The sequence below is a fragment of the Mus caroli genome, chromosome 1, assembly GCF_900094665.2.
Source record: "Mus caroli chromosome 1, CAROLI_EIJ_v1.1, whole genome shotgun sequence".
Classification (NCBI taxonomy): domain Eukaryota; kingdom Metazoa; phylum Chordata; class Mammalia; order Rodentia; family Muridae; genus Mus; species Mus caroli.
Genome location: NC_034570.1, coordinates 57,179,197 through 57,188,570, shown reverse-complemented (window position 1 = coordinate 57,188,570; position 9,374 = coordinate 57,179,197). Strand labels below are relative to the sequence as shown.

General features: G+C 40.1%; 1 protein-coding gene across 2 annotated transcripts in view; it reads left to right on the top strand.

Annotated features, from left to right (window-relative positions):
* Ndufs1 (NADH:ubiquinone oxidoreductase core subunit S1) overlaps positions 1 to 9,374 on the top strand; it is a 36,477-nt gene that overhangs the window by 5,545 nt on the left and 21,558 nt on the right. For both annotated transcript variants that reach the window (XM_021174853.1, XM_021174861.1), the window contains exons 3-8: positions 341 to 432; positions 1,132 to 1,239; positions 4,172 to 4,248; positions 5,732 to 5,813; positions 5,902 to 6,032; positions 7,122 to 7,307. In XM_021174853.1, coding sequence (XP_021030512.1) covers positions 341 to 432; positions 1,132 to 1,239; positions 4,172 to 4,248; positions 5,732 to 5,813; positions 5,902 to 6,032; positions 7,122 to 7,307 — 676 coding nt within the window. The remainder of the gene's footprint in view (positions 1 to 340; positions 433 to 1,131; positions 1,240 to 4,171; positions 4,249 to 5,731; positions 5,814 to 5,901; positions 6,033 to 7,121; positions 7,308 to 9,374) is intronic.

Genomic DNA, 9,374 nt, shown 5'->3' with positions numbered 1-9,374 from the left:
AAAAAAAAAAAAAAAAAAAAAAAGCTTTTATGCTTATTTAGTACTTGAAAAATTCATATCTTAGCCAGGCTGTGATGGCACATGCCTTTAATCCCAGCACTGAGAATGCAGAAGCAGGGGGATTTCTAAGTTCAAGGCCAGCCTGGTCTGGTCTTTTCAGGACAGCCAGACCTACAAAGAGAAACCCTGGCTGGAAAAAAACAAAAAACAAAATTTGCATCTAGAGAGAGAAGACTAGTAAAAAATGAAAATTTTTATATTTAGCTAATTCATTAGGCTCTGCTGCAATGAATTCAATTTGGTTAATTTGGTTTTTTTACCCTATTCTTTTGATGACCAGTTCGCACAACTGGCACAGCAGCAGGTAACTTGATTGAAGTATTTGTTGATGGTCAGTCTGTCATGGTGGAACCAGGAACCACTGTCCTGCAGGTAATTACTTTTATGACTCTGAGTTTTCTTATTTTTATTTTAAAAAATTATTTCCTTCATACTGTTTAGTTTCAATGTAGCAATGTGTCCTGCAAGGCAGGTAAGTAAAGGATAGTACACAATTTCTCTAAGTTTCTCCAGAAGTAACAAATTTGCTCATAGACAGACTGCTTTATGACTGTGGGTTATCACAGACCTAAACTTTTTTTTTTTTCATTTCTAGACTGTGGTTAGACATAGACAGACAGGAAAGCACTGAATGTTAGCCAAAAAGTATAAATAAATAAAATCAAGGCACAATGGAAAGTATTTTGGCTAGCTAGGGGGTGGTAGAGATGTCAGAAGTAAAACTAAATCATGGCCAGCTATAAGATGTAAGTTGGTCTGTGACTCAGATGAGAAGAGAAGGCCAGGAGTGAAGCCACTAGGACAGGTTGACAGGGAGCTTTTGTGGACTGTGGACAAAGCAGATAATGGGGAAAGACTTTACCACAGACTGTGAGGTCTTACCTAATTTGTTATAGCACCTTCAGAGCTGCCAGGTTTGGAACGGAGCAAGAGTTCTTGAGGAACTTACATAGGAGGGAGATAAGATAAGTGGGTAACGGTGATAAAATAATAAAAGATGCCTCCATCTATTGTGTTCAGTAAGAACAAGATCCAAAGGAAATTATTCTAAAGCAGCATTTTGTCTTCTAGGCTTGCGAGAAGGTCGGCATGCAAATCCCTCGCTTCTGTTACCATGAAAGGTTGTCTGTTGCTGGAAATTGCAGGATGTGCCTGGTAGAGATTGAGAAAGCTCCAAAGGTACCTGATACCTGGAATTCCATATCATGCTGTGGGAGGGGAAAGACTTTAAATCTTGCAGCAAACTTTATTTAAAATCAATACTGCTACAAATCCAATATTTTTTTTGTATATAGGTTGTCTTAGTTTGGGTTTTATTGCTATGAAGAGACACCATAACCAAGGCAGCTATTATAAAGGCAAAAACTTAACTGGGCTGGCTTACAGTTTCAGAGGTTCAGTTCATTATCATCATGGTGAGAAGTGTGGCATCATGCAGGCAGATTTGGTGCTGGAGAAGCCAAGAGTTCCTGATCGAAGGGCTGCCATGAGAAGATTGTCTTCTATAGGCAGTCTGTAGGAGGGTTTCTTCTGCACTGGGTGGAGTCTGAGCATAGAAGGAGCCCTCAAAGCACACGCCTACAGTGAAAGGCTAACCTCCTAATAGTGCCAGTCCCTATGGCCAAGCATGAATCTGTGGGGGCCATACCTATTCAAATCACCACACAAGTGATTCATTTCAAACAAAATACATTGATGGAAATATTGTATAAACATAAATGCCATATAGCAAGTCTCAGAGTTCAAGATGGTTTCTTAGGCTTTCAGGGTCTTGAGACACAATCTTAAGATACACGGTGGGTGTGTAGTGTATACTAGAAGTGCTTATGCTGACAAGGAGTTGTGGAGAAAACGTTCACTTTAGGTTATGTAATTGCATTTTGGTGTATATATCTGCTACAAATGAACAAAGGTTTGTGTGTGTGTGTGTACATGTTCCTCTCTGGAGGGCAGAGGACAACCTCAAGTATTATGCCTCAGGGATTCTCCAGTTTTTTAGACACAGGTCTTTCTGCTGAGGCTAGGCTGGGCAAGTTCCAGGGATAGCAGCACCTGTCTGTGCCTCCCCAGGGCTGAGATCATAGTTTGTACCACCATGCCCAGCTTTTTTTTTTTTTTTTCCTTTTTAAAGATGTATTTTATATATATATATATATATATATACACACACACACACACACACACACACACACATAGATACACTGCTGCTCTCTTCAAACACACCAGAAGAGGGCATTAGATCCCATCACAGATTATTGTGAGCCACCATGTGGTTGCTGGGATTTGAACTCTGGACCTTTGGAAGAGCAGTCGGGTGCTCTTATCCACTGAGCCATCTCACCAGCCCCGTCGTCAGTGCTCTTAACCACTGAGCCATCTCTCTGGCCCTTGACTTCATTTATTTCTGGACTAACCTCGAATATAGCACTTAGAGCATAGCACTGTCTAGTGTTAAACTCTTAAAAGTTTAAAAAATTTTAAATGTTAAAAAAGCCAGGTGGTGGCATACACCTTTAATCCCAGCACTTGGGAGGCAGAGTCAGGCAGGGTATATGTATTTATGTGCTTGTGTGTATACATTCATATGTGTATGTGAATACTGGTGCACACAGCATTCGCATATGTACTACTGCATGTGTGGAGGTCAGAGGAGTGAGTTCTCTTCTTCTACCAAGTTGGTCCTGGATATCAAACTCAAAACTAAGCTTGATATCAAATGCCTTTATCCACTAGCCTCCTGAGTGCTAATATAAGCATTGACCACTGTACCTTTTTATTTTTAAATTCTTTATCATGTGTGTGTACATGATGTGTATGCATGTGTCATAAAACATGTGGAGATCAGAGGGCAACTTTGTGCAATCACTTCTCTCCTCCTTTATGTAGGCTCCAGGATTGACTTGGTACCTGCCTTTACATACTGAGCCATTTTGTCTGTCCATTCCTGGTTTTTGAAACCACAAAAATGGTGATGAGGTTGGATGTAGTAGAACATACCTCTAATACCAACATGCAGAAGCAGATGTAGGCAGACCTCTGAGTTAGAGACTGGCCTGGTCTACAGAGCCAATTCCAGGTCAGCCAGGACTATGTAGTAAGACCTTGTCTTAAAATTTTTTAAAGTAAAAGCCAGGCATAGTGGTGTATATACCTTTAATCCTAGCACTTAGGAAACAGAGGTAGGTGAATCTCTTGACTTTGAGGGAGTTTGAGGCCAGCCTAGTCTATACAGAGAGCTCCAGAAACCCTGTCTCAAAAAAAAAAAAAAAAGACCCAATTTCAGAGCAGAATAAAGAGTTGCTTTAACTAATAGGGCTAATATGTCTTAGTTTCTTTGGGGATGCTATAACAAAATACCCAAATCTGAATACTTTATGAAGTGATGGAATTTATTTAGCTTATAGTTTTGGAGTCCCAAAATCAAGCAACCACATTTGGTAAGCCTCTGGTTGTTATATGAGAAGAGGAAAAGCAAGAGCCTGGGTAGAGCCACTATTTATTTATTTATTTATTTATTTATTTATTTATTTATTTATTTATTTATTTTTGTGACAGTAATCTGCTTCTTATGGGAGTTATTCTCCAAGACCTAGTCACTGAGAGGCCAGTGTAACTCACATATTCCAGGTACCTCCAATTAGGCACTACTTCACAAACTTCTGTAGACTAGGAAGCAACCTTCTAGAATATGACCTTTTGAGGGGACAAACCACCGTAATGTTTTATTTGTTTTAAAGATTAGCATGAATGTTCAAATTATCCTATTAGTAGTTTTAAAAAATATGATTTTTTTTTTTTTTTAGAAAAGGTCTTACTATAAAGAAAAGCCTGGCTGGCATAGGTTGGCCTCAGGCCTGCAGCCTCTGCCTTCTGAGTGCTGAGATTAGAGGCATTTGCCACTATACCTATCTGAAAACAAAAATTGATTTTGAAAGATAATCTTTGTTTTTTTTTTCTTCTGTTCTGTTTTGTTTTTTAATCTTTGAGTCAGGTCTCAGGCTGTTCTGCAACCTATTGTATGTCTCATGGTCTTGTTTTGTTTTTAATGGTTTATTCAATATTTTATGTATACAAATAAATACAAGTGTGGATTTCTCCATTGAAATTCTAGGTTGTCGCTGCTTGTGCTATGCCAGTTATGAAGGGCTGGAATATCTTGACAAACTCGGAAAAATCTAAGAAAGCCAGGTACTTTGTTGTTACTAGTGTAGATTTGTCAGGAGGTGATTATGCTGCCCACACGCAACAGAGTTCCCGTCAAACACGGTTTCTCTGTGTAGCCCTGGCTGTCCTGGAACTCACACTGTAGACCAGGTTGGCCTCGAACTCAGAAATCCACCTGCCTCTGCCTCCCAAGTGCTGTGATTAAAGGCGTGCGCCACCATGCCTGGCTGCATCAAACTTTTTTTTTTTTTACAATTTGTTGTTTTTATTTTATTTTTTTATTTTTATTTTTATTTTTTTTAAGATTTATTTATTTATATGTAAGTACACTGTAGCTGTCTTCAGATGCACCAGAAGAGGGCATCAGATCTCATTATGTGTGGTTGCTGGGATTTGAACTTTGGACCTTCGGAAGAGCAGTCGGGTGCTCTTACCAACTGAGCCATCTCACCAGCCCCCTGCATCAAACTTTTTAAGAGCAGCAGAAATGAGTACACAGTAGAGGAGGTCGCTCAGGTGTTGGAGGCGTTGCATGGAATATTATCAGTGTTGAGAACTTGAGAGGAGTACCCCCAGGACTTACTGAGCTGAGCACATGTTAATGACACATTAATATTTGCTCTAGTGCTCAGTGTGTGTTTGTGAGGCTTGTGGATTAAACTTGCCATAGTGCTGGAATCCTAGCCCTGTTTTCATTTTAAATTAAAAATGATTATACTTATTTTTATTTTATATGTGGGTTTTTTTTTTCTGAATGTATGTCTTTGTGAGGGTGTTGGATCCCCTGGAACAGGACTTATATAGACAGTTGTGAGCTGCCATACAGGTGCTGGGAATAAAACCATGTCTCTAGTGAGCCAACTCTCCAGCCCAAAAGTTATGATTTTAAAATAGCACATGCCTATAATTTCAGGAATTGGGTGGTTGCTTTAAAAAAAAGAAAAAAAAAAAAGCTGGGCGTGGTGGCGCACACCTTTTATCCCAGCACTCGGGAGGCAGAGACATGCGGATTTCTGAGTTCGAGGCCAGCTGGTCTAAAGAGTGAGTTCCAGGACACCAGGGCTATACAGAGAAACCCTGTCTCGAAAAACAAAAACAACAACAACAACAACAAAAAAAAGCTGACAGTGATGGCACATGCTTGTGATCTCATCACTCGGAAGGTGTAGGCTGGGAAATCAGCATACAAGGACACAGAATCCTTGCCACATTGTGAGTTGGATGCCAGCTGGGCTTCATGAGACCCTGTCTCAAAATAAATATATAAGTGAGTAAGCAAATTATGACCCTGAAAGCCATAATTTCCTAGGATTAATATTTAAACCCTTATGAACAAGATCAAACTGTGTTTAATACTGAATATTAATATGATAGCATATCTGGAAGTAAATATAAAATTTATGTTAAATGTAAAAAAAAATCTATAAAGGTTATTGAGCTAGCCTATAGGTCACCATTTTTAGTGATAGCTTCTTATGTCGCTTTATATATTTGGTTTTTCATACAGAGAAGGTGTGATGGAGTTCTTATTAGCAAATCACCCATTGGATTGTCCTATTTGTGACCAGGGAGGTGAATGTGATCTGCAGGTATCTAGAATAATCTGTAAATGTTTTTGATTGACTCATTTTAATTTCATTAGCAGCATTAGATTGACTGTCTCATAATCTACTTAAGGACCAGTCCATGATGTTTGGAAGTGATAGGAGCCGATTTCTAGAGGGGAAGCGTGCTGTGGAGGACAAGAACATTGGGCCCCTGGTAAAGACCATCATGACGAGATGCATCCAGTGTACCCGGTGCATCAGGTAATGTTTCTCTTCTGGAATAGCACTGGGTACTTGAATTAAAAAAAAAGAAATGAAAAAGGAAGACATGACTGGTCCCTGGAATGATGGAGGAGAAAGTTTATTGTAGATAAAAGGGAGTGCACAGTCAGAGGCAGACAGACCTGGGAAAGTGCAGAGTGAACAGGACCCTGAGCCAGGTGATCTGAGAGGGGTGGAGAAGGGAGAGTCAGACCTAGAGGCCACCAGGGTAAATGGTAGATGAGAAGAGCCCAACAGGATCCACATAGCAAAATGACTGAAGGGCATCCCAGCCTCTTGGCTGGAGATGTTTGGGGGGCTGGGGGAGGGGCTTGAAGTGCTGGGTGTGCCTGAGATGGAGGGAGAATCTGAACCAGGTCCACTTTGATATGTTAGCTAGGCACCTCAGTTATCCTTTTGCCCTGGGTTTGAAACCTATCAGTGCTAACTTAACATTCATATAGTTTCTTCCAATAACCACACTGGAAATGATAGTCATTATTTAGTGGGGAAAAGTTAGGTTTTGTTTGCTTGGGTTTGGGGTTTTTTGGTTTGTTTGTTTGTTTGTTTCATATGTTCTGATAACATGACTTCTTTTTTTTTTTTTTTAAAGATTTATTTATTTATTATATGTGACTACACTGTAGCTATCATCAGACACTCTGGAAGAGAGAGTTAGATCTTGTTATGGATGGTTGTAAGCCACCATGTGGTTGCTGGGATTTGAACTCAGGACCTTTGGAAGAGTAGTTGGTGCTCTTAACTGCTGAGCCATCTCACCAGCCCGATAACATGACTTCTATTTGCTTTCAGTTAATGCCAATTTCAGTTGAATTTAAAACTTTTAGTCTGGTATTAATTGTGTGGTAATTTACTGAATTGTATACTAGTGATTTGTAGAATTTTCCGTTTGTGTGTTACACTTCAGTTTCAGAGAAAAATTCATTTTTATTTGCTGACTATATTTATCATTGAAAATATGCTAATTCCTTTTTAATGTTTTGAAAGTCATTGACTTTGTGATTATGAAAAGGAAAAGAAATACTTTTTGCTGAGCTCATCCATTTGATAACAAATTTTATTTTTTAGGTTTGCAAGTGAGATTGCAGGAGTAGATGATTTGGGAACAACAGGCAGAGGAAATGACATGCAAGTTGGCACATACATTGAAAAAATGTTTATGTCTGAACTGTCTGGGAATGTCATTGATATCTGCCCTGTAGGGGCCCTAACCTCTAAGCCTTATGCCTTTACTGCCCGGCCTTGGGAAACAAGGTATTTATCTTTGTGGTTTTGACCAACTTGTTTTTAAAAGATGTTATTGTGTGTGTGTGTGTGTGTGTGTGACAGGTGTGGTGCAGGTGACCCTGGATGTGTGCAGGTATATTTGGAGGCCGGAAAACCACATTAGTGTCATCCCCTGGAACACTGTCTACTTTCTTTGAGGCACAGTCTCTTATTGGTCTGTAACTTACCAATTAGACTAGACTGGCTGGCTTTTGATCCTTTGCTTCTCCAGCACTGGGAGTACAAGCATTTTTACATCTTGATGAGGCTAGAACTCAGGTTCTTGTACTTATTAGGCCAGGGCTTTATAGACTGAGCCATGCACCCATCCCTGATTATTTGTTTTAATTGTTACTTGTGAGCCTGTGGTTGTGTGTTCATGCACAGGTGGGTGGTACACGCCAGTGTGCACATGTGAAGAACAACTGTAGGGACTCGGTTTTTACCTTTTACCTTGTTAAGGCAGGGCTCTGATTTCTTCATTATGTGTATGTGCCAAACTGGCCAGCCCACAAGCTCTTGGCCTGTTCTCATTCTGCCTGCCATCACACTGTAGGAGTGCTGGGATTAGAAATTTGCACTTCATCTGGTTCTTGTTAGGACTTTCAGAGATCAAATTTAGGTCATCAGCCTTGCTCAGCAAGGGCTTTTACTCTCTAAGACACCCTCCTGGCCCTGTTTTTAAATTTTAGTTCACTTCTTTTTTTTTTTTTTTTTAATTTCTGTGTCATTTTCTTCTTAAATTTTAATTGGTTTTATCTACATTTTTATGTTTGCATTTTGTGTGTGTGTGTGTGTGTGTGTGTGTGTGTGTAGAAGGGTTGTGTGTGTTCAGGCCAGATATGTGTTAGGTGGCTTTAATTTCTTATCGCCTTATTTTTTTGAGACATCGTCTCTTATGGAACCTGGAACTCACTGATTTGGGTAGCCAGGGAGTCCTAGTGATCCTCCAGTCCCTGACTCTGTGATGCTAAGGTTGCAGGCATCACTGACACACTCAGCTCTTATTGGGTTCTGGGTACCAGGCCCTTATGCCTGTGTATTCTGTATGTACTGACTGAATGATTTGACCCAGCCCCATAAAATGTTTTAATGGAAAATAACTACTTAAGTTAAAAGGTAGGACAATACTCAACAAATTATAGTTTTTTTCTAAGATTTTAAGTATGTGCATATGTACTTCAGTAGTCTTTAGTCTTTAATGAGGAGAGAGATAGAAGCAGCATCAAGCAAAACCATAACAGATTTTTTTGTTTTCTTGAGGCAGTGTCCTGGAACTTGGACACTGTGGACCAGGCTGGCCTTGAACTTAGAAAAATCCATCTGCTTCTGCCTCTGACTCCCAAGTATTGGGATTACATTGTGTGCCGCTCATACCCAACATTACAGGTTTTTAGGGTAGTCAGGTGTGTTTATGCAAGTGCACTGGATGTTGACATCAGGTGTCTTCCTAACTCTCCCTTCATTCAGTGACTCAGGCTGCATTCCTGCTGAGCCTGAAGCTTGCCAATTGCTATCTCCTACTCTGACCAGTCAGAGTAGGTCCCCTTACCTAACCCTGCATACTCCACTCTCATCCCCTTCCTCGCCTCTAGAGTGCTAGACTGCCATGTACTCCTGACTTTTACTTGGGAGCTCAGAATCTGAATTCTGGTCTTCATGCATGCATAGCTAGCACTTTATCTCCTAAACCATCTCCCCAGCCCCACAAAACAGTTGTTTTTGGATTTATTGTGTGTGTGTGTAAGTATGTATATACACATATACATATATGTATATACACATGTATATATGTATGTGTGTATATATCTATCTATATCTACATATACATATGAATCTAAGTTATGTATGAGCCCTACGTGTATGCAGGTGCTTGAAGAAGCCAGAAGCGGGCATTGAGTCCTTTGAAATTAGAGTTGGATAGTGATGGGCCGCCCCGTGGGTGCTGGGAACCAAACTCGGGTTCCCTGTAGGAGTAACAAGCGTTCTCGACTGCTGAACCATCTCTCCTGCCTCACAGAGTAGGGGTTTTTGTTTTTTTGGTTTTTTTTTTTT